The 23,826-nt window shown below is 52.8% G+C and overlaps 2 protein-coding genes and 1 pseudogene across 5 annotated transcripts in view; all 3 read left to right on the forward strand.

Moving 5' to 3' along the window:
* Abcc8 (ATP binding cassette subfamily C member 8) overlaps window positions 1-4,986 on the forward strand; it is a 74,424-nt gene extending 69,438 nt beyond the window's left edge. For all 3 annotated transcript variants that reach the window (XM_036185062.1, XM_036185070.1, XM_036185079.1), the window contains exons 30-39: window positions 52-154; window positions 484-597; window positions 873-993; window positions 1,091-1,221; window positions 2,270-2,348; window positions 2,545-2,653; window positions 2,917-3,020; window positions 3,624-3,757; window positions 4,026-4,088; window positions 4,758-4,986. In XM_036185062.1, coding sequence (XP_036040955.1) covers window positions 52-154; window positions 484-597; window positions 873-993; window positions 1,091-1,221; window positions 2,270-2,348; window positions 2,545-2,653; window positions 2,917-3,020; window positions 3,624-3,757; window positions 4,026-4,088; window positions 4,758-4,895 — 1,096 coding nt within the window. In that variant the 3' untranslated portion in view covers window positions 4,896-4,986. The remainder of the gene's footprint in view (window positions 1-51; window positions 155-483; window positions 598-872; window positions 994-1,090; window positions 1,222-2,269; window positions 2,349-2,544; window positions 2,654-2,916; window positions 3,021-3,623; window positions 3,758-4,025; window positions 4,089-4,757) is intronic.
* A 3,215-nt stretch (window positions 4,987-8,201) lies between these two features.
* Window positions 8,202-12,484, forward strand: Kcnj11 (potassium inwardly rectifying channel subfamily J member 11). 2 transcript variants are annotated; one of them, XM_036175680.1, is made up of 2 exons: window positions 8,202-8,378; window positions 9,321-12,484. In XM_036175680.1, exon 2 carries the CDS (start codon window positions 9,337-9,339, stop codon window positions 10,246-10,248), a length of 912 nt encoding a protein of 303 aa, XP_036031573.1. In that variant the 5' UTR covers window positions 8,202-8,378; window positions 9,321-9,336; the 3' UTR covers window positions 10,249-12,484. The 2 variants fall into 2 exon arrangements, with proteins under 2 accessions (XP_036031573.1, XP_036031571.1); XM_036175678.1 differs by lacking the exon at window positions 8,202-8,378 and having other exon boundaries at window positions 8,629-12,484.
* Window positions 12,485-19,263: 6,779 nt separating this feature from the next.
* Window positions 19,264-22,235, forward strand: LOC118594336 (annotated as a pseudogene).
* The last annotated feature ends 1,591 nt before the right edge of the window (window positions 22,236-23,826 follow it).

The raw sequence follows: 23,826 nt of genomic DNA on the forward strand, positions 1-23,826 counted from the left end.
TAAGTGAGGTGAGTCCCCACCTTGTTTCCTCACATCTTGTTCACCCTCCAGATATGAGGCCCGGTTCCAGCAGAAGCTTCTAGAATATACTGACTCCAACAACATCGCCTCCCTCTTCCTCACGGCAGCCAACAGGTGGCTGGAAGTCCGCATGGCAAGTGCCGCCCACCCTGGGGCCTGGGACTGGGGTTCTGTGAGGAATGTAGAGCTGGAACAAGGGGCAGATGAGGAAGAGAAGAGGGGTAGCTGATAGTGGGGACCCAGAGTCTTCCTGTTCCTCGGGAAGTAAGGTGCATAGCATAACCTTGGTGCGAACATTAGCTCCTGGGCCTCAGCTTCCACCAGCTCCTCATGTGTCTGCTGTGTGAGTGTGGAGCTGGGGCTCAGGCTGGCTGAGCTGCTCTCTGCCCCAAGGGTGAGGCAGAATGAGGCACCTATGGCTTTGACCCACAACAGCCCAGGCCAGCCGCTGTCCTTCCTCAGGAGTACATCGGAGCATGTGTGGTGCTCATTGCGGCTGCCACCTCCATCTCCAACTCCCTGCACAGGGAGCTGTCTGCCGGCCTGGTGGGCCTGGGCCTCACCTATGCCTTGATGGTGAGTGGCAGTGGGCTGGGGCACCCAGGGCACAGTCCTCAACTGAGATGTGGGAGAGATGGTGCACACTCACCTAGGCTTCGCTGGATGTGGTGGATGGGGAGCCATTGGTTTTGTAACCTCTCACGGCTCCAGGATGCCACTGTGCTCAGGCAGTTGGTGGGCAGCAAAGGCTTCCAGGGGCTCCTCATCCTCCTCAGAGTAAGGCGAGTCATCTGGGAGGCCAAGGGGAAAATGGCGACCACTGAACAGCTATGACCAGCTGGCCCCCATAGGTCTCCAACTACCTCAACTGGATGGTGAGGAACCTGGCGGACATGGAGATCCAGCTGGGGGCTGTGAAGCGTATCCACGCACTCCTGAAAACCGAGGCAGAGAACTATGAGGGACTCCTGGGTGAGAGCCTGCAGAGACTCGTCGGAGTGGGGAGGTGGCTTTTCTGGATGCTAGAAGTGGCCTACGCCTGGTGGCTGACCCCCAGCCTGTCCTTCAGCACCGTCGTTGATCCCCAAGAACTGGCCAGACCAAGGGAAGATCCAAATTCAAAACCTGAGTGTGCGCTATGACAGCTCCCTGAAGCCTGTGCTGAAGCATGTCAATGCCCTCATCTGCCCAGGACAGAAGGTCAGCTGGGGTGGGAGCCCAGGGCGGCAACAGCTGTGGTCCTCTTCCTACCCTCAGGCCCCACGCACCCCAGAAGCGGACATCTAGGGCTTGCTTGGTTTAGGGGCTTTGTCAGGCCGCTTCTCTGCAGGGGACCCGTGGCACTCAGGCTGCATTCCCTGGAGCTTCCGAGCAGAGGTCTCAGGCAGAGAGGAAGGCTGTGCAGCACTGTCCAGCACTCTGAGTCCTGTGCTCACACCCCTCCTCGGTCAGCCCACCTCTGACCCGCCCCTCTTTCTCTGCCCTTGTCTCTCGGGCCCTCTAGGTGTCCTTTTGTTTTATGGTCACTGCCTTGGGCTGTGTCTCTGTCCCTGCCTGTCTCTTCCCCACTGGTTTTTCTGCGTCATTATCTCTCTGTATCAGTCCTTCATGTAAACTTCTCTTAGGACCTGAGAACCAGCAAGCAGTAGGATCCGGCATGGCCCTCCTGGAGGTGGAGACCTCAGATACCTCCCCACACATCACACCCACCATGCCACGATGTCCCGCCGTACACATGCACGTGGAGGCACACCAGGGCCCTCACTCCCTGACAGCTAGCTACCAAACAAGACGTGGATCTTCCCTGCAGACCCATACCTAGGCCTGTACAACTAGTCATCTCTGCCCATACTCTACTCTTGGGTCCCCAAGGGAGCCCCCTCTGAACCCACCACAGGAAGCAAGCTCAACCCTGGGTCCAGCCTGGCCAAAGAGAAGCTGGTCAGGAAACCAAGACGAGAGGAGATGCAGTGACCACCCACACCTGTGCAACCCCCAGGGCCATAGCGCTGTGGCTTCCCACACATGTACAATGTACACCCCCCAGGGTCACAGCGCTGTGACCACCCACACCTGTGCATCCCCCAGGGCCATAGCGCTGTGGCTTCCCACACATGTACAATGTACACCCCCCAGGGTCACAGCGCTGTGACCTGCACCAGTACACACCCCAGGGCCACAGCACTGTGGCATCCCACATCCGTGCACACCCCAGGGCCACAGGGTGCATCTGCTTCTCTACTTCCAGATTGGGATCTGCGGCCGCACAGGCAGCGGGAAGTCCTCCTTCTCTCTGGCCTTTTTCCGAATGGTGGATATGTTTGAAGGTGATTTGTGTGTTAGCTGCCACGCATGTACATATGTGCCCACAGCCACCAGGCAAGATCTCAGTCCTGGCCTCTGGTTGGGAATGTCACAGGAAACCCTGTGACCGTCATTGCGTTTCTGTGTCCTCGCTGGGATCGTGTCCCAGCACCACTCCCACCCTGGTGGCACTTGACCTATGACATCATCACCATGCAGGGCGCATCATCATTGATGGCATTGACATCGCCAAGCTGCCACTGCACACACTACGCTCACGCCTGTCCATCATCCTTCAGGACCCTGTCCTCTTCAGTGGCACCATCAGGTGAGAGCCTGCACTCTTGACCCAGCCCCAGGCCAACTTTGAGCACAGATGGGGAGGTCCCAGAGGAAGGTCACCTCCACAGCCTCCTTCGTTAGGTTTGAGCGGGCACCGTGGGTCCCCCGCGCCAGCTCTTCCGAGTGCTTCACTGCAGAGCGCCCTTCCCAGCTAGGTTGTCAGTCCCCCGTCACTGTGCTTTCACAAGCCCTGCCCTGTGGATGAAGGCAGAACCCTGCTCCCTAAGGGCTCACTCTGCCTCCCCCCAGGTTCAACCTGGACCCAGAGAAGAAATGTTCAGACGGCACCCTGTGGGAGGCTCTGGAGATCGCCCAGCTGAAGCTGGTGGTGAAGGCGCTGCCGGGAGGCCTGGGTGACTGATCCTTGCGCCAGATGGTTTGGCCGGGTGGGGGGGGGGGGGGGGGAGGGGCTAAGATGAGCCCCAAGTTTGGAGCCCCAAATCTCGCTAGAACTCAGTGACCATGTAGTCCAGCCTTTCACCATACAGGGTTCAGAGGTCAAACAGTTTTCCTCTGGTCACACAACTCACCTAGCTCAGAGTCTGGCACAAAGGGGCATTCAGGGTCGCTGGGAGATGGATTACAAGTCCCCCACACTACAGTGTATCTTCAGGCCTGGCCCTGGGCGGGAGTCATAGTGGACACAGTTACAAGACATTCATTGTGCAGCCTATGGGGAAGATGCTGTTCCAGTCCAGGGTCAGTCAGCCATGGGGTAGGCACGGGGGGCTAGACAAGCTTTGACATCACAGGTTGATCCTTCTGGCCAAGGCTTCACCAGGATTGCCCGGGGTCCCAGAAGCGCACACCACCGCATGTTGTATCTGATACATCATTCCTGCACACACTGACACAACCACACACGTGGGCCCTGTGCATCTACCCGGTTACAACTCTCAAGCCGTGGACTACTCTGCTCACAGGCAGAATTAACTCGGTCCTTTGTCTGCTTCCAGATGCCATCATCACGGAAGGAGGGGAGAATTTTAGCCAGGGCCAGAGGCAGCTCTTCTGCCTAGCTCGGGCCTTTGTGAGGAAGACGAGCATCTTCATCATGGACGAAGCAACTGCCTCCATCGACATGGCTACGGTTGGTCCTGGGTGGCAGGGTGGGGAGCAGCTGGCATAGAGCGGTCTTAAACCTCAGGTTGACAGTCACATCAAGGGGTATGTGGCAAAGGCAAGTCCAGCACTGAGTGTTGAGAGCATGGTCAGTCCTCTGGGACTAGAGCCAGAGAGAAGATGGGCGTAGAGCTAGGAGCTGGGGTGGATGGGACCTGGGCCCCGTGTTCCCAGAACCATCCCAAACCCCATCCATGAAGCAGATGAGCCCCCAGCTAACTACCTCCACCTGACAGGAAAACATCCTCCAGAAGGTGGTGATGACGGCCTTTGCGGACCGCACTGTGGTCACCATTGCGGTAAGGGGCCATTGATGGTGTGTGGAGGGAAGCTCGCCTCTGGGACCAGCGGGCTGATTCCTGTAGGCAGGAAGAGATCCGAGGGTACTCACGACAGGGAGCCTAGAGGGTGGCAGGAGAGCAGAGCAGGATTTTGAGGTGTCTAGAGAGTTACACCTTTACTTACCTCACAACTTGCCCCTCTTTCTCTGGATTCCAAGATACATGCTTCCCTAAAACCCTGTGAGTTAGGCTGGGGGCTGCTTCTCATTGAAAGCGAGAGCCTGGGGAGAGAGTCTGTAAGTCGTGAAGTCTGGAGGTGGGGGCAGAGCTAAGGCTTGAGAGAGGAGAGAAGGGTAGAGGCTTTGGACCCCAGCCACCCCAGGTTGGAACCGGCACCCCAGACAGGACACAGCTGGGCTGTGAAGGATGCTTTCCTGCAGATACAGAGCCAGTCCCCAGCACTGCAGAAATGGAGTGTGGTGGTGGCCCTGTGATCCTAGCATTCGGGAAGGGAGAGCAAAGTTCAACCTTGTTCTTGGCTATATAGTTAGCCTCCAGTCTGTCAGCGTTCCAAGAAAAAAAGAAGTGGAGGGTGGCACGGAGACACCAATCTCCTCCAGTCTTGGGGAGCACGGGGCTCCTCGGCCCTCCTGCCACCACACTAAGCAGCCCCTCCTGCCCACCCAGCATCGTGTGCACACCATCCTAAGTGCAGACCTGGTGATGGTCCTGAAGAGGGGTGCTATCCTGGAGTTTGACAAGCCGGAGACACTTCTCAGCCACAAGGACAGCATATTCGCCTCCTTCGTCCGTGCGGACAAGTGACTTACCGCCGCTAAAGTGCCACCCCCCACATCACTTGCTTGCCTAGGATTTCTACCTGTAAATCACTTGTAAATAAATTAATTCTTTGCTACTGGAGGCCCTGGCTCTGTGGAAGGGGCAGCGGTGCACTGTGGGTGCAGGGGACCAGTTGGCCTGCCTTTGGAACCAAGCAAACGTTGAAGATACCGTGTGAAGAGAAGCAAAGTCATGTTCCTGACCTGCGGCTGCTTTGGTTTTTCCTGGGGCCTCCTCAGCTTTCCCCTGTGTCCTCACCACCTCTCAGTCCCTCTCCCCCCTCCCCACCCCTCTGTGTTTTCCTCTAAGTCACCAGTCATACTGGATTAGCTCCCACTCACACCCTCACTGAACCTTAATTACCTCCTCATGGGCCCTGGCCCCAAATAAATGTAACAGGGGACTGTGTCCTATGAATTCAGGGATGGAATTCAGTCCACAGCAAGGGTGGCAACGGCTCAGTGACAGCCCCATCAGATAAAGGAGCAGGTCTCCATCCAGCTGGAACTCTTTCCTGCACACTGGGGTTAAAATTGTGGGGTCTGGCACCCAGCATCTCCACTAACAGGAACTCAGCATGGCTTAAACAAGAACTTGAATTCACTGGTATATGACTGATCAGAAGTGACGGAGAGGTGCTGCTCCAGGTTCCTGACATCAGGATGGTGCCTCCGTTTCTGAATCCTACTTCCTGTCTCTCTGTCTGGTGACAGATGGCTAGTAGTAGCTTTAGCTTACATCCTGTCCTGGAGCAACCAGGAGGAAAATGAGGTTCTTTTCCAATACTCCAATGAAATCCTAGAACTGGATCTCAGTGACCCACCTGGTCATACCCCCCCCCCCACCCCGTCATTTGGCAGAGGTCTGGAATACTCCACTGGTTAGGCCTGGATCTCATTCCCCTATCCCCGCCTCCCTCCTCCACCCCACAAGCACTCAGAAGTGGGAGAAGGGTGGTCCCTGAGCAGTCCCTGTACAAGTCAGCCAGGTGGCGGGTCAAAGGTGCCAGGGACCAGAGACACCAGGAGACCAAAACAACAGCTTGTCCCAACCCTGTTTGTATCGGGACAGGAATGTAACCCTCTCCACCCAGAAATGGCAGGTGCTCATTTACAAATCATTTGGCTATAATTTGTGCACTGTCTACAGTTCTGTCTGCAGTATGAGACCCTAGGGTTGCAGGGGGGTCAGAGCGCCATAAGATAAGGGAAAGTTCACCAGTCACCAAAGGGAGCCCAGCACAGGAGCCAGAGGAACTCAAGGGAGCGCCCAGCCTGGCAGGCTGCCTGGGAAAGGCAGGATTCGTGTTGGGTGTAGGAGGGAAGAAATTAGATAATCAGAAAGACAGAGAGGTGGAGAGAAAGGCAGGGATCATGCAGCAAGAGTGAAGGGTTGACGGGAAGTGCCGAGTGGCTCATGTGGGGGTGTGGAGGGGATACAGGCAGTAGAGAGGCATCAAAGACCCTTAGTGTCAGGACAGTGTGGGATGGGACCCTGGGGGAAGGATTTGACAAGTACAGTGTTTGGGGAGAAGGCTGTGAGCAATGGGGAATCAGAGTAGGATGCTGAGCCCTTTGGACGAGACACCCAACCTCCTCTCTCCTGGAGCAGCAACTAGCTAAGGCCATACTGAAGGGCACGGCCTGCCTGCCTTTCCAGCCCTAAGATGCCTCTGTGGGCCCGCCCAGCAGTTCCTTCCACTCCGGACTTCCAGGAACAGACAGAGGGAGGGTTAAGGGGCTCTGCCCTGCCAGGGAAGGACTCCACACCCTAAGGAAGCAGCAGAAGAAGAGCATGCCCAAGGCCATCCTGGTCCAAATCCCTCCCTCGTGATCCAATTATCGGTCCACCAACTCAGACTTGTATCTGCACTGTGTGGACCATCTCCAGTCACTGTCATCAGAACAGACTCTTGCACATGTCAATCAAAGCCTGCCTCTGCGCTGCTCTATCTGTTACCCGTGGGCCAAGCAACCTACCAGTCGCCCCTCCTTTGCCCCCAGGGACTTCTGCAAAGATGTCAAAAATTCCTGGAGCCCTCCTACCGACCTTTTTTTTTTTTTTTTTTTTTTTTTTTTTTTGATGGCTAAAAGTTGAAGTGGCCTCAGAGATTTCTTGTAAAACTGTGTTCTTGAACTTGGTTTATGTTCCCTGCCTTAGGCATAATGCCCCATGACTGTAGTAGTGACCTCACTCACTCTTTGTAGCAGGGTCCATTCAACCTATAGGTGATTTGCAGAGAAGGAAGACAACTCTCTCTGAAAGTCCTCTCCTCGACGTGAAAGTGTTCCATGGTGGCCCCAATTCCCAGTCCACTATGACTCTAGTCCTCATTCAGGCTACACAGGGGGTAGGGGTTTGTCTCAAAGGATCTGACCCCCAGAGCAGGTCGTCACATTGCCGGTGACCCAGCAACCTTCAGGGGCCACTCTAGGGTAGCATCTGCGATGGAAACATCACCACTGTTGTTGACAAAGCCGGGGTCACCCACTCTGTGCCCAAGCTAGCCCTAAAATGGCTGCTCAGGCCCCACCACCTCCCACCCAGGGGTAAAGGGGACGAAATCAGGGTGAAGCCAGAGTGCAAAGTGAACACTGGAAGAACTGGCCCTCTTAAAATCCCGGGGTGGTAGACAGGGCCTTGCTCTGCACTGCAATTCCAGCACTCTGGACGCGGAGGCAGGAGGATCAGAAATTCAAGGTCATCCTCTGCTACATAGCACCTTGAAGCAATCCTGTCTCAAATAGGTAAACAGATAAATAAATAGATAGATAGATAGATAGATAGATAGATAAATGTGGCATCAAGAATAACCCCCACCTGAGGCTACCCTGGGCTACAAGAAATTCTGACTCAAATAGGTAAACAGATAAATAAATGAATGAATGAATGAATGAATGAATGAATGAATGAATGTAGGGTCAAGAATAACCCCCAAATGGAAGAATCGCCGGTTGAGCAATCCTGAGGCTAATGTTTTATCTCACTAGCCCCAGGATTGATGGTGAAACCTTCACTGCCTGCTTTCCCTGGGAACCGAGTGCTGCATGAGAGGCAGGTATGACCCAACTACGGACCTGGGGAGACAGAAGTCAGGGATCCAGCGGCTGCTGGGCCGGACACAGAGAATTTCACAAAAGGAACTTCTTTCGAGCCATCCATGTGAAGAAAGCCAGGCTGAGGATGACAGCAGGAGAGGGGGGGGTCCGAGAGTCCTCTGTGGGCGGGGCTTATGGCCAGGCCCGCCCCAGTCGTCCTCTCGGGAGCCGATCCGGCGCCCCCTGGCGGCGGAGGCTGCCCTTGCTCCCGGGAGCCCCCCGCCCGCAGCCTCCCACCCCCACCGCGCACGCACGGGTCGGCGCCCGAGGACCGTGGCACACACAGACACACGCCCGGGAAGCCGGCCGGGAGTGAGCACCGGAGTGGGAGGGGGCAGGGAGGTGGCCGCGGCTTGAGCAGCAGGAGCAGGTGCGGCGGCGACAGGCGGGGCGGGGACGGAGCGGCGGGGACCGCGGGGCGGGCGGCAGGGCAGCAGGGAGGCCGCGACACGGAGCCAGCGGGGCCTGGGCGGCGGGGTCGAGGGGACGGACCCCCAGCGCAGCCGGTGGCGGGGTGACTCGAAGGGCGAGGGATCCCAAGGAGACAGAGAGGACGAGAGCTGGAGAAGCATCGGGAGAGCGGCGGGGGCGCTAGGGGAGGGGTGGGTGGGAAATCGGGGTACACCTGGAGGGGAGACTGGGTCAAGAAGTGAAGCTGGGGCTTGGAGGGGCAGAGTGGGTGAGGCCGGAGAACAGCGGGGATCGAGCGAGGGCTGGTGAACTGGAAGACCCGGAGTTCTGAGGTGGTTTGAGAAGAAAGGCTGGGCCAGGGAAAGGGAGTTCAGAGGAGGTCCAGGGGTGGTGCAGATAGCTGAGCGGGGATCCAGGGCCAGGTAGAGCGCGGGCTGGGTTGGGGGCTCAGTAAGCATTGAGCAGGTGGAGCCGGCTTCTGAAGCTGGTGTAAAGGAGAAGCAGGATCCGGCTGGGGGCATATCAGGCGAAGGTTGGTCCAAGTTTAGCGTAGCCCGAGAAGAGAGATCAAAGAGGGGGGTCCCACAGAGAGGCCGTAGGCCAAGTCAGCGCAGTGCCCCCCATGGGAGAAGCCCCTTCCTGGGGCCAACGGAGCCATGCTGTCCCGAAAGGGCATTATCCCTGAGGAATATGTGCTGACCCGGCTGGCAGAGGACCCTACAGAGCCCAGGTACCGTGCTCGGGAGAGGAGGGCCCGCTTCGTGTCCAAGAAAGGCAACTGCAATGTGGCCCACAAGAACATTCGAGAGCAGGGCCGCTTCCTGCAGGATGTGTTCACCACGCTGGTGGACCTCAAATGGCCCCACACGCTGCTCATCTTCACCATGTCCTTCCTGTGCAGCTGGCTGCTCTTCGCCATGGTCTGGTGGCTCATCGCCTTCTCCCACGGTGACCTGGCCCCCGGAGAGGGCACCACTGTGCCCTGCGTCACGAGCATCCACTCCTTTTCATCCGCCTTCCTCTTCTCCATCGAGGTTCAGGTGACCATTGGTTTCGGTGGGCGCATGGTGACGGAAGAATGTCCCCTGGCCATCCTTATTCTCATTGTGCAGAATATCGTAGGACTAATGATCAATGCCATCATGCTGGGCTGCATCTTCATGAAGACAGCCCAGGCCCATCGGAGAGCGGAAACCCTCATCTTCAGCAAGCACGCTGTGATCACCCTGCGCCATGGCCGCCTCTGCTTCATGCTTCGCGTGGGGGACCTCCGAAAGAGCATGATCATCAGCGCCACCATCCACATGCAGGTGGTGCGCAAGACCACCAGCCCTGAGGGTGAGGTCGTGCCTCTCCACCAGGTGGACATCCCCATGGAGAATGGCGTGGGTGGTAACAGCATCTTCCTGGTGGCCCCGCTCATCATCTACCACGTCATCGACTCCAACAGCCCTCTCTACGACCTGGCTCCTAGTGACCTGCACCACCACCAAGACCTGGAGATCATTGTCATCCTGGAAGGCGTGGTAGAAACCACAGGTATTACCACCCAGGCCCGCACCTCCTACCTGGCTGATGAGATTCTATGGGGGCAACGCTTCGTCCCCATTGTGGCCGAGGAGGACGGCCGCTATTCTGTGGACTACTCCAAATTTGGTAACACCGTTAAAGTGCCCACACCACTGTGTACAGCTCGCCAGCTTGATGAGGACCGCAGCCTGCTGGATGCCCTGACCCTCGCCTCTGCTCGAGGGCCCCTGCGCAAGCGCAGTGTGGCTGTGGCGAAGGCCAAGCCCAAGTTTAGCATCTCTCCGGATTCTCTGTCCTGAGTTTGCGTCCCTCAGGCCCCTACTCACTTATGTGAGCACATGGAGAGTAAAGTATGGTATGTAGAGTGGATGGGGTGCGAGCCCCTTGGCCAGGTGAGGGTCTGGTGTGAGACAAGACCCTCCTGGCTCAAACTCCCTGCTGCTGTGTGCCTGGGGTGTTACAAGGCACTTGTCACCATGCTATTTCTGGTCCAAGCAGGAGCCTGTACCGGGTTATTTTTGTTCCTGCTCCTCCCAGGCCCAGCTCAGGACCGGCTTTCCCCTGCCTCTCTGCCCACTATTGGGGAGGCTAGAGAAGGTTCAGGGCTCCTAAAGCTAAGGTCTCAAAGCCAGTCTTGGGCCTTCGTGATTCACCCTGCCACAGCAGACAGGTAACCGGGGAAAAGCACCCCCCGAGTTGGGCATCTACTGCTGTTTCCGTATCCACTAAGAAATACCTGGCCAGCCTCCAGCCCTGTTCATGCTTTGTCAAAGTGATAGCTGAAGAATCCTGCCAGTCAGGGGAGAAGGTCAGTGTTAGAGCATGGGAGCCGAGGGGCTGCACAGACAGGGCAGGATATGGTTGCCTAGGCTCCCCTCCACAGGGCAGACTGGTGCCAGAAGGGGACAAAACTGGAGAAAAATGATGGGGGACACAAGGTGTCCCTGTCCTTCAGCCTCAAGTCCAGCCTTCTGCCTCATTTTGTCTCCACCCTGAGAGGCTGGGAATTGGGGTGCTGGCAAACACTGAGACGCCTGGTTGAGAGGCTGAGAAGGGGCCTGTGCCTGCCACACAAAACGCACTTCAGGCAAAACGCTGCTCCTGGCTCCCCATGGGTAGCTGTGAGTCACTTTGTCTGGAGGATGTTGGTGGGGAGGGGTGACTTGTCTCAGTTGCTAGAAAAAGAAATACTGGAAAGTTCAGTGGTGAGGGAAGAGAGGTCCCCGAGGCAGAGGCCCTTGGGCTTGACGTGAGCCTGGATTCTCAGAGCAGTGCCGTGTGTCCTTGCCCAGAACTCCACTGCCCCATAGTCAATAAAGCCTCCCGTCTGTGACCTGAACTCTGGGCTTTCCTTGTGGGAGGCAGTGGACAGGATGCTGGAAAAAACAGGGCACTGCCAGCATCTGCCACCTGACGTAGCCCTGGCAGGGAGGCCAGGCATGCTGGCTCTTCTCCCCTCACCTCAGGAGGACTCCAGCCCTCCCCCTCAGGTTGTTCCCCCCAACTGACTCTCATTCTGTCTGGCTGTCTCAGCCATTTGACCCCCAGCAAGAGGGTCATAGGCAAGAGCCTGGCCTCCCTCCTCAGGCTCTGCTATAGGCTGTGGTACCCACGGGGAGGGGCAGGGAGGTCGTGGGCTGTAACTAGGGCATTGTTTGGCTCAAATCCAGGCTCCAGGCGCACGACTCTGTGACTCAGTTGTCTCATCCATGTTAATAGGCCCTACCTCATTGAGTTGACTCGGGAGCAGGTGAAAGCACATGTAACATGCTTCAGAAGTGCCTGGTCTATAACAAGTACTCAATAAATGTTAACTGTTGTGATTGCTGCTGAACTCACCACGTGATGGGAAAACTCACTAAACCTACTTTAAGACACAAAAGGTGCTTTTCCGCTGCCTCTCGACGGTGCGTTTCTCTGCCCGTTCTTACCCCCTGCATGGCGCCCCTCCTAGCTTACACCTGGACTGCGGGACTGGTCTCCTTGTCTCTGCCCCCTTGTACAGTCCACCTGCTGGTCACCTGCCCCACAGCCACCCACGTGGCCTGAGAAGGGTTGTGATCATTCACTACTGTGTGCAGTATTGTTTAGCTCCCTACCTCCTCGTCAAGGGTGGCTTCCTCTGCTGATATCCATAAAACCCCAGGCCAGTGGTTCTCCTTGACTATCCCTGGAGAGAGATGCCCTTCTCTACTCAATGACATGGTCGTCTCCTTTGCCTGTGTTTAAGGGTCTGCCTCCCCATCCCTAAGTTCCTGTCTCCTCGAGGTCAGTGCCAAGTCAGCATCTGGGACTGGGGGGCTGCTCTGGGAAAGAATGAATGGTGGATGGATGGTGTGTGCACATGACCTCAAACCAGGGCCACAGTTTCAGTGACACTAAAGATGGCTGCCCCTAGGTCAGGAGGGTCTGTCTCAGGAGGCTCCAAAGGCAGGGATCTGACCTCTAAACTACCCTCCCCTTGCCCTCCTCAGTTCACACACAGACCCCAGTGCTGATTCCATATTAGCAGAACTGGATGTTTTCAGTTTAGAGAGGGAGTAATGGTTAAAAAAGAAAGAAAGAGAAAGAGAGAGAAGAAGGGAGGGAAGAAGGGAGGGAGGGAGGAAGAAAAGAAAAGAAAAGAAAAGAAAAGAAAAGAAAAGAAAAGAAAAGAAAAGAAAAGAAAAGAAAAGGGAAAAAACCCTCAGAACCTCCTTAGGGCTGGGGGCAACGAATTAGGTGCAGTGTCCCTTCTGGGACTCAATTTAGCTGTCCCTCAGGCCACGGGGAGGAGCTAGCATCACATGTAAGATCTGCTGAGTAGCAGCGTCCCTCCAGTCGGGGGAGCCCCTTCCTAATCTTCCTCCCAACTCCCAGATAAGCCGCTGGTGATAGCCTGAAGCCCATAGGAATGAGATTATGGTGCCACCTGCTGGCCACAGAGAAGATCTCTAAGAGCTCAGAAAATCTGGGCGGCTGGTCCTCTGATTTCCACTGTGAGCGTCCAAACCTTAAAATTTAGCGGTGGTGGCCTTTAATCCCTGCACTCGGAAGGCAGACCCAGGCGGATCTTTGTGAGTTCGAGACCAGCCTGGTCTACAGAGAGAGATCCATGATGGGAACCAAAACTACACAGAGAAACCCTGTCTCGAAAATCAAAACCAAACCAAACAAAAAAATTGGCTCAGAAAGGAACTAGAAAATTCAAGTCTTGAAGACATAGCCAGTCTTCAAGAATTAGATGGAAAATGTGCTCAGGGAAACCTGGAACTCCCAGATTTGAAAATGGCAGCAGGGTCACTCTGTTAAGCGACAGTCTCGTTTATGTCCAAAATACCCATGCCATCACAGGGACCTCACTGGCCTTTGATCCACTTGCATGGAGGCCCTCTATCTTCGTTTGCCTTTGAGTCCATGTGCCAAGCCAAGCAGTGATAGTGCAGCCTGGGGAGGCACACATACCACCTGCTCAGTCCCCAGCTCATCAAGTGTGTGACATGTCCAGAGCATTAAGTCTCAGCCACGCACTCGAGGGAAGCCAGGCTGCTCTCTTCCTCTTGGGGACTGTTTGTTGGTCTGAAAATGAACTGGCAGAGTATACTGGAAACCCATCCAGGCCTGACACTGAGGATTGACATCTCCAGCGGTGTCCCTTCTGAGATGACACCCAGGCTTACAAAGCACCCACTCTCCCCCACAGGTGGCCTCTTTCCAGTTTTGTCCTTCTCTTGGGTTCCTTCTTGACATCTTCCCCGGGGAGCTTGCTGCCACCAGGGGGATGCATCCGTGGCTGCCCACAGGTCTCAGACTCTTACAGTTTGTTTTACCGATGCATGCAGGTGACTGAGAAAGAAGAGGTGAATTCTGCACAGTAGCCGTGTCTCCGTGTCCCCAGACTCCGGCAGGTCTGAAGAACCCCAGTTCTATTCCTGCTCCAAAGGAGTGTGAGAGGCGGAACAGTGGAGAGCAGAGGCAGGGACCAGGGGAGGAATCGAGACTGGCAGCCTCTCTACCTGGGGCACTGCATACCCTCCATTCTCCTCCCAGTCTTGGAGGCCCAGTTCTGAAGTGACATGAGGACCAGGCTACCTGAGTCCAGGTATGACCTCCCGCCTCATCTTGATTCTTCCTGGGTCCTGGTGGTAATGAACTAAATGTTAGGTCCCAGGTCAGACCCTGCTCAGGCCCTGCCCATTTCAGTCTCTCCGCCTCCGTAGCTTTGTGCCTCTGTGGTCCTCAATACTGCAGAGATTAGACAAGCAATCCACTTCGATGCCTTAGTTCTGACTCCCTCAAAAGAAGTGTGCTGGCTTCCCCCAGAAGCTGAGGGCTGCAGGTGACCATCCCATACAAAAGACACACAGTAAATAAACCTTTCCTCAACCACACAGCAGCCAGGGACAACCAGCCTGCAACTACATCCTATGGTCTACATATGTGGCAAGGGACCTTGCTTCTTTCTCAGAAATAAGAGGAATCCTACTCTGTCTCTTCACACTCCTAACCAGGCTGTCTGTCTGTCTGTCTATGGCATTAATAACCCCCCAATAACCCTTTTCCTCGAAAGTGCAGCCTGACTCGGCACCTCACAGAGACCATGCATATCCATCCCCATGACCCACTTGAGGAGCAGTCTTTACAGGTCAACACCAGCATCTCTCTTCCACTTTTGGCTCAAGGAAACTGTCTTGTGTTAGCTCTGAGGCTCTCCATCATGAAGCCATCTCATCTGCTGCAGTGTGAGCATACCTCAAATTCCTCCCAGACCATCGTCCTGCAGCCAAAGGCAAGCAGGATCGGGAAAGCTCCACCTGCCCGCTCTTCATTTCCAATTGGCCAATTCCAGCTCTGGTCAGATGGCGTTATAACTGGGAGAGGAGGTGAGGTATTTCATGGTAACTAAGAGAGAACCAAACACCTGCCATACACTTGCAGGACAGTTTGTTTGGGGTTCACTTCCTGCCATAACCTTAGTTTCCCATCTGTCTTGGGGGGTAGCATGGAAATCATGCAAGTTCTTCCTCTACAGTGTGCCCTCATGACCTCTTGTGGGTCATCAGGAGAAGCCATCCAGAGACTGATTTGAAATCAGTTGAAAAACTGTTCTCTGCCCTCTCCAGGTAAAAAAGGCCACTGTCCACCTTGAGGTAGTCAGGACTGAGCCAAATCTTTCCATGGACTTCTTCAGTCTCTGCTGTATGGCTTTGGGCCCTTGGCAAAGCAGCTATCGAGATGAGGTCGGAAATACAACGCTTCAGGGGTGCTTCTCTGGAAGACACAGAGGACAAGCAGGAGGGAAGGCCTTCAGCTCACAGTCCAGGGGGCCAACAGAGGAGGAAGGAACTAGGAGAGATTGAGTGGGAAGAGCCTCGAGCTACGGTAACACTTGGAGAGAAACTCCTGCTGCACTCAGGCTTGGGCTGGTCAGGAAGAGCAATTAGCAGAGATGCTGCCCTGGCCGGAAGCTCCTTGGAAGGATGTCAGCTGACTACAGTGCCCAGGGTAGGAACTCCCTCAATGGGGACCTTGTAGCTTTGCCCTCTCCTGTCACATTCCTCACGGTAAAGGTCAGCTTCCTGAGAGACTGTATCAGTCAGTTTTTGCTATGTAACAAGCAAACCTAACAGAGGCTCTATGGAATAAGTATGCCTCGAGGAAAAAATGCTCCTGAAATTCATATGGAAATACGAAAGACCCAGAAAAGTCAAAACAATCCCGAGCAAAAGAGCAATGCTGGAGGAATCATAATATCTGATTTCATATTGCACTATAGAGCCATAGTGGGAAAAAAAGCCAGCAAGCTATTAGCATACCTGGATAGATGGACCAGGATAGAGGGCCCGGAAATAAGCCCACACAGCCACAGTACCTGATTCTCAACAAAGGCACCACAGGTACATGCAGAAGAAAAGACACTCTTCAACAAATGACCTGGGGAAACTGGATATCCACATGTAGAAGAACAGTGTGAGAGACATTTCTGTCTCTCACGCTGCACAAAAAGCAGCTCACAATTCATAGAAGACTTCAGGGTAAGATGTGGGAAAATGTCCTAGAGGAAAGCATCTCAAGAGAATGGCACAGACCAAGACGATCTGCAAGGACTTCAGGGCCTTGCCAATGACACCAATAACTGGGAAGTGGAGTGTTTCCATATGAGTGTCTTCTGCACAGCAGGGAAACAACACTGCTGTGGGGTGTCTTTCTGTACGCTGTGAATCTGTGTTGTTATGATTGGTTAATAAAGAAGCCACTCTGGCCTATGGTGAGTCAGGTTATAGCCTGGTAGGAAATCCAAGAGAGAGACAGGAAGAAGAAAGGCAGAGGTGGAGGAGACTCCAGCCGCTGCCAAAGGGGCAACAAGATGCCAGCAGACTGGTAACAGCACGGCCACATGGCAACAAGTAGATTAACATGAATGGGTTAATTTAAGGTGAAAGAGCTAGCTAGCAAGAAGTTTGAGCCATAGGCCACACAGTTTGTAAATAATATAAGCCTCTGTGTGTTTACTGGGGACCAAGTGGCTGCGGGACATGGGTGGGAGAGATTCGTCCCGACCGTGGGCCAGGCAGGACTAGAGAAACTTATGGCTACACAACACCATGAAAACAGCCTGCAGAATGAGGGGAAGTCTTTGCAGCCAGTCATCTGACAGGGGATCAATATGCAGAACATGGGCTCGAGAGATGGCTCAGTGGTTAAGAACACCAACTGCTCTTCCAGAGGTCCTGAGTTCAAATCCCAGCACCCACATGATGTCTCACAACCATCTGACGCCCTCTACTGTATACATAATAAATAAATAAATCTTTAAAAAATATGCAGAACACATGAAGAACCCAAAAAGTATAACCAGAAGAACAAGCACTCCTTTCAATAATGCACAAATCAGCAGAATAACCAGTTCTCAAGTGGAGTGCACAACAGGCATACGGCTCATGACTGAAATCTTAGCATTTGGAGGTTGAGGCTAGCCTGGGCTACAGGGTGAGGCTGCATCTTGAGACCTAAACAACAACAGCAAAATCACAAATCACCAATATATAAGAAAAATGGGGTCGGTGAGGTGACTCAGTGGATAATGGCGCCTGCCGCCAAGCCTCACAACTTAAGTTTCATCCCTAGGACCCATCTTGTGGGAGGTGAACACTAAATCCTTCAAGTGGCCCTCTGCCCTTCACACACATGCCATGATATGTACACACCCACACATATACACAAATAAATGTAACTTAAAATTTCTAATATATGGAAAATGCAAATCAAATAACCAAGATCACATCTTACCCTATCTTGGTCACATTGACTGTCACCAGACTTCATAGCTGTGGTGACTAGTCTTGGTTGTCAATTTGACCATATCTGGAATTAACTAAAACCTTCAAGTGGAGGGGCACACTTGTGAGGAACTTTTGCTTCATTTAAAGATCTCTTCCTAATCCATATCTTTGAGGTGGGGAGACACATCTTTTATTCATATCTTTTGAGCTGAATAACACACATCTAATCTGGGCCACACCATCCGCTGGAAGCCTGTATAAGGACGTAGAAGAAGGAAGCTTTGCTTTGTGCCTACTTGCTCTTGCCTCAGTAGCAAATCCATTCTTTCACTGGCAAGAAAGCCTACTTGTTTGGGATTGCAGTGTATCTGAAGATCAGATGAGACATCTAGCCTCGTGAGCTGAATAACTACTGGATTCTTGGATCATCTATTCATACGCAGCCATTGTTGTGTTAGCGGGACTATAGCCTGTAAGCCATTCTAATAAATCCCCTTAATTCATTCATATATATTCATATTCATATATATGGGGAGGGAGAGAGCGATTCATTCTATAAGTTCTGTTACTCTAGAGAACCTGGCCAATACAGTAGTGCACTGTGTAATCTCAGTGTTTGGGAGGTGGATCAAGAATTCCAGGTCATTTTCAGCTATATCACAAGTTTGAAGCCAGTCTGGGCTACATGTCGCCCTATCTTAAGAAATAAAAAGAAAGAAGGGGAGGGAGGAAAATAGGAAGGAAGGAAGAGAGGGAGGGAGGAAGGGAGGGAGGAAGAGAGGAAAATATTCAGGATAGTGGATAGGAATCTGATGCAGCCACTGTGGAAATCTGTATGAGATTTCTCAAAAAACAGAACAAACAAACAAACAAAACCTGAAAGTGGAACTTTCATAGGGGCCAGCTGTACAGTCCCTGGGCATATATTCAAAGGAACCCAAGCCATCGTAAGATCATCTACTACCCTACACCACATCCCTATCTACTGCTACAGTATTCCAAATAGTCGACTTACGGAATCACACGTGGAGCTGTTAGTGGAGACAGGATAAAGGGATGATGGTACAGGGGCTGGAGAGATGGATCAGCAGTTAAGAACACTGGCTGCTCTTCCAGATGAGTTCTGCAATCCTTCATTTCATCACACTTGCAGAGACCCTTTATCACACAAGGCCGCACTTCCAGTTTGCACGTGTGTGGGGTCACAGTCCCATCCACAGGACTTTCTCCCTTGTGAGGCTGGCCCACCTGCCTTTTTTTTTAATTCCTAGAACTTACTGTGTTCTCAGCCCTGCCCCTCAGAGATGTGGGGTCTCAGGTAGCCCTGGAGAGTCGGGCAGGAATAGGTGGTATTAGTGTCTGGAGCTCTTCCTGGCAAAGGGAAGAAAATTAACTGACACTTTGCCCCTTCTCTGAATTGTGGTCAAGCTCCCACCCTGTGCCCTCGGTGTTGAAAAGGGCAGATAATGACAAGTGACAGAGACTGTGAACTCCCGTGAGGCAGCATTGACCTGGGGTCCTGTCCTCCAAGGCTGAAGCCGTAAGCATTTCTGTGAAACGTGGACCAGTAAAGTTTAAGAAAAGAATCTCAATTGTAGTGTGGAAGCCAGGCATCATCATCTCTAATCTCTGTTGTAACTGGGAGATGCAGACAAGCCTGTGCTCCCTGGGAAGAGAAAGCAGCGGTTGCTTCTGGATTAGAAGTCATTTCATTGGCTCAGCCCAAGATAACCAGATTGAATTTTAAGAATAAAATAATTGGCCACACTTTTGAGTCCCCCACCTGAAGCAGGCACTATAGGTCCCTCCAATAAATGGCCATGGCTAATGTGTTCTGGGATCCACATTATACTGCTCTGGGGAGTAATTCCCTCAGCTGTCCTCCAGTCAGTTCCCAACACTGTGTCTTGGGGTTTTCCTGCAGAGTTCAAGGAGATTGAACATTGAGAAAACAACCCCTCCATCTGTCATCCCCGCTGAGCCAATAAAATGCCTTCAGACCCAGAAGCAGTGTGTGGTTTGCTAGGCTTTCCTAAGAGCCAGATGAGCATGATGGGGACAACCCTGCCCCGCCCGAAACCTCCATCCCGCATTGCTGGAGGGAACCATGCGCTTACCTTCTGGGTCTTTAAGGTTGGGAGTTCACAGACTGGGTGTTTGCGAAAGGATTCATTGCTGCTTCATGAGACCAGCGAGTTCTGGGTCAATGAAGGCTTGCTTTACCTCAGTGGGGTCTTCGGCAGCTCTCTTGGTGGTAAGACAAAGGCTGTGCTGGATAATTTTATGTCAGTTTGTCACTAGCTGAAGTCATCTGAAAGAATTGCGACTCGTCCTCCACTCAAGCCACTGGACACCTTTTCCCGGGGGTCAAATGCAGGTCATTGAGATCTCTGTCGCTACCTGGTCTTCACCACCACCACCTCCACCTCCACCATCACCTCCACCACCACCACCATCACCTCCACCACCATCACCTCCACCACCACCTCCACCACCACCATCACCTCCACCACCATCACCTCCACCACCACCACCACCACCACCACCACCACCACCACCACCTCCACCACCACCACCACCTCCACCATCACCTCCACCACCACCACCACCTCCACCATCACCTCCACCACCATCACCACCTCCACCACCACCACCACCATCACCACCACCACCACCTCCACCACCACCACCACCATCACCTCCACCACCACCACCTCCACCATCACCTCCACCACCACCACCTCCACCACCTCCACCACCACCACCACCACCACCACCACCTCCACCATCACCTCCACCACCACCACCTCTACCACCTCCACCACCACCAACAACAACACCTCCGCCACCACCATCACCTCCACCAAGACCACCACCATCACCTCCACCACCTCCACCACCTCCACCACCACCACCTCCACCTCCACTTCCACCTCCACTACCTCCTCCACCACCTCCACCACCACCACCACCATCACCTCCACCACCATCACCTCCACCACCACCACCACCACCACCACCACCACCACCACCACCTCCACCCTCCACCTCCACCACCTCCTCCACCACCACCACCATCACCTCCACCACCACCACCTCCACCACCTCCACCACCACCAACAACAACACCTCCACCACCACCACCAACAACAACACCTCCGCCACCACCATCACCTCCACCAAGACCACCACCATCACCTCCACCACCACCACCACCACCACCACCACCACCACCACCACCTCCACCACCACCACCACCACCACCACCACCACCACCACCACCACCTCCACCTCCACTTCCACCTCCACCATCTCCTCCACCACCTCCACCACCACTACAACCTGCACCACCACCACCACCACCACCACCACCACCACCACCACCACCACCACCTCCACTTCCACCTCCACCACCTCCTCCACCACCTCCACCACCACTACAACCTGCTCCACCTCCACCACCTCCACCACCACCACCATCTCCACCACCTCCACCACCCCAAGCACAGTGGCAGAAATGCTGAATGCTTGGCTCCCAGTCTATTTTGTAAAGATGCTGAGAAGGAGCTACTTGAGAAGCACATGGTGCTGCACACATATTCCTGCAGCCAGAGATGCCAAGTCCATCATCACATGCACACTGTCCCTTGTGGTTAGTAGGGACTTGCCAAAAAGAACCAAAGGGAGAGAGCTGTTTGATCAAATGATGTTCATCTGGACTTGATGGAAAGTGACCACTTCAGTCTGAGATTCACGGATCCAGCCCAAGTAGCACATTGGCACAAAAAGTGTCCAAAAGCAAGTCAAAAATCGTTCACCCTATTGTCTTCATCTTCGAGTTAAGTTTTATTCCTCGAAACCAAATAATCTTCATGAAGAGTTAACCCAGTATTTATTTGTTCTCCAGTTAAAACTAAATATTCCCAGAGGGAAATTACTGTCCCTTTGGAACAGGAGTTCAGTTGGCAGCTCATAATCTGCAAGCTGAACCTGGTGACTATGAATGCGCTGAACATAGTCCTAGACTCGTCCCTGAGTTCAGGTTTGTGCCTATTCAGCTGAAGAGATGGAACTGGCTTTTATTTATTTATTTATTTATTTATTTATTTATTTATTTATTTAGAGAAATGAGAGGAATACAGAGGTCAAACTCCAGCACAAACTGAAACGAATTTATGGTGATATTTTATTTGTATTGAAATGTGATTTTATTTGTATGTTAATAAATAAAGTTGCCTGGGGGTCAGAGCAAGCCATAGCAGAAGCTGGTGCATGCCTTTAATCCCAGCACTTGATAGGCAGATCTCTGTGTGTTCAAGGATACAGCCAGCATTGAGACACACACATTTAATCTCAATACCAACCATAGAAGACCTGGAGGTCTGTACAGACAGGCAGTGACGAGGAGGTCATGTGGTTGGGTTTACAACCAATGAGAAGGCAAAACAGAAAGTCAATAAAGGACAGACACACAGGAAGTAGGTCTCTGGCTGAGGGAAGGACGGGAGCGGCAGTGAAGGGTAAGAAAAGGTTTTAGCTCTCAGCTAGTGCTCTGACCTCTTGGGCTTTTAACTCTGCATTTGGCTCTGTGTTTCTTATTTAATAAGACCATTCATCTACACAAGTTATCTGCAGAAAGCCAACTAGACAGCAATGTATGGAGTTGATATGCATGTGCTAAAGGCTAGAGATGGGAATGACCACAGTTTGGAACTAACTCCAACAGGAAACCTTGTTTTTGAAGGAGAAACCAAAATCAGAGTATTTTTCTGGCCCAAGATAACCAGATTGGATTTTAAGAATAAGTTAATTCCAGTGGTTATGGAAGCTGATGATCAGGGCGCAGTGCAAGAACATGCCTTTGTCTTTAGACTGGTTCATCCAAAGCCTGCAAACACTTAGAGAAATGTGCTGTGGAAGACTATGCCCTCCTCTGCCTCCGAGGACCTGTCCAAAAGAGTTTTCATCAATCAGGATTCATTTGACTAGGATCATGATTTAGATGTAGTGGGAAAACAGAGTAGCGAACCACAACTAACAAAGTGAGGTCAGGCTCCTTTGTAAGAAGGCCCAGAAAGTTATACCCCCGACATCTCCTACAGATGAGAACAAGCACAACAGAACCTGAAGATCTTGGTGTGTACAATGCTTCAACCCAGAATAATAACTCCCAGCAGGCTTGGGATGCAAGGTCTCCTGAGCCCATGACTCCTTCCTCATCCTCTGGTCCTCTGTGGGTGGAGATAAAGATCCTTCCACAGAATTCTGAGCAGACCTCAGAAAGGAAATGACTCTCTGCTACCAGTGACCATTGTCAATGTGGTGGAAACCAGGGAACACAAGGGCCCTGCCCCAACCCTGGACTACACACAGAAACTACACTGACTTTGTCCATGAGCACCGTATGAAGAATGCAGGAGCCCATCATGATGCTCATTTTTCAGGCCCTGCAGCCATAACCAAGATATAAGCTACACATTTTAGGCCATGGAACTCTGTCATCAAGGTTGATGATGTATTTTTGTAGTGTTTATAGAGGATTGCTCCCATTAGGAGTGTTGGAGCGAATGTATTTCATACTGATTTACCAGTTACACAGTGCTGTGGCTGACTTCCGTGGCAGTGAAGAGAACTTGGAGAAGCTGTAAGCTGTCGCTGACAATGGCAGGTGCTGCTGTGTTGAAAGGGTGTGCATACCACTATGGCCTTGGGAAGGGTTTCCGTAACCTTGGCATTAAACAAATCACTCAGAACATCTCTCAGGAGGCTTGTGTTTATGATAAACTATCAGCTGTTATCCGACCACATGCCATCCAAGGAAACAGAATTTGAAAGAATAAGACACAAACAGCATACCCAAAAGGTGTTCATTGAAAATCCTTGACAGATCACCTGGTTTGTAACATCCTCATAATCTGGCCTTATACAACCTTTAAAATAAAAAGGAAGGAAGGAAGGAAGGAAGGAAGGAAGGAAGGAAGGAAGGAAGGAAGGAAGGAAGGAAGGAAGGAAAATGCCTCTGTAAGATCAGGCTGTAGGCATTTTCTTAATTAGTGATTGATGGACGCAGGCCCAGCCCATTGTGGGCGGGGCCATCCCTGGCTGGTGGTCCAAGATTCTGCGAGAAAGCAGACTGAGCAGGCCAGGAAGCAGCACCCCTCCATGGTTTCTGCATCAGCTCTTGTCTCCAGGTTCCTGCCCTGTTTGAGTTCTTGTCCTGACTTCCTTTGATGATGAACAATCACATGGAAGTGTGAGCCAAACAAACCCCTTCCTCCCTGACCTGCTTGGGTTACAGTGGTTTGTCACAGCAGTAGAATCCCTGACTAAAATAGAGGCTTGCAACATCTGGAGAGTCAGCTTCATAATGATGTCCTCCAGAAAGGCAGACTAGAGCCCAATTTGACCCAGGGACAGCATGGCTCCTTCCCAGGATTGTGGATCCTGACAGAAAACAGAAGAAACAAAGAAACCAAAGTAGGATGCAGGCCCATGGGTGTTTACCCACCAAGTTCCAAACAATCTACCACAAACCTCACAAAAGATGCCTGTGACCATAGTGTGGAGACAGCCCAGAACTGCCCCCCGCAGCACGAGGCATTCTTTAATCTTTCC

This window comes from Onychomys torridus, chromosome 1, assembly GCF_903995425.1.
Source record: "Onychomys torridus chromosome 1, mOncTor1.1, whole genome shotgun sequence".
Taxonomy (NCBI): Eukaryota; Metazoa; Chordata; class Mammalia; order Rodentia; family Cricetidae; genus Onychomys; species Onychomys torridus.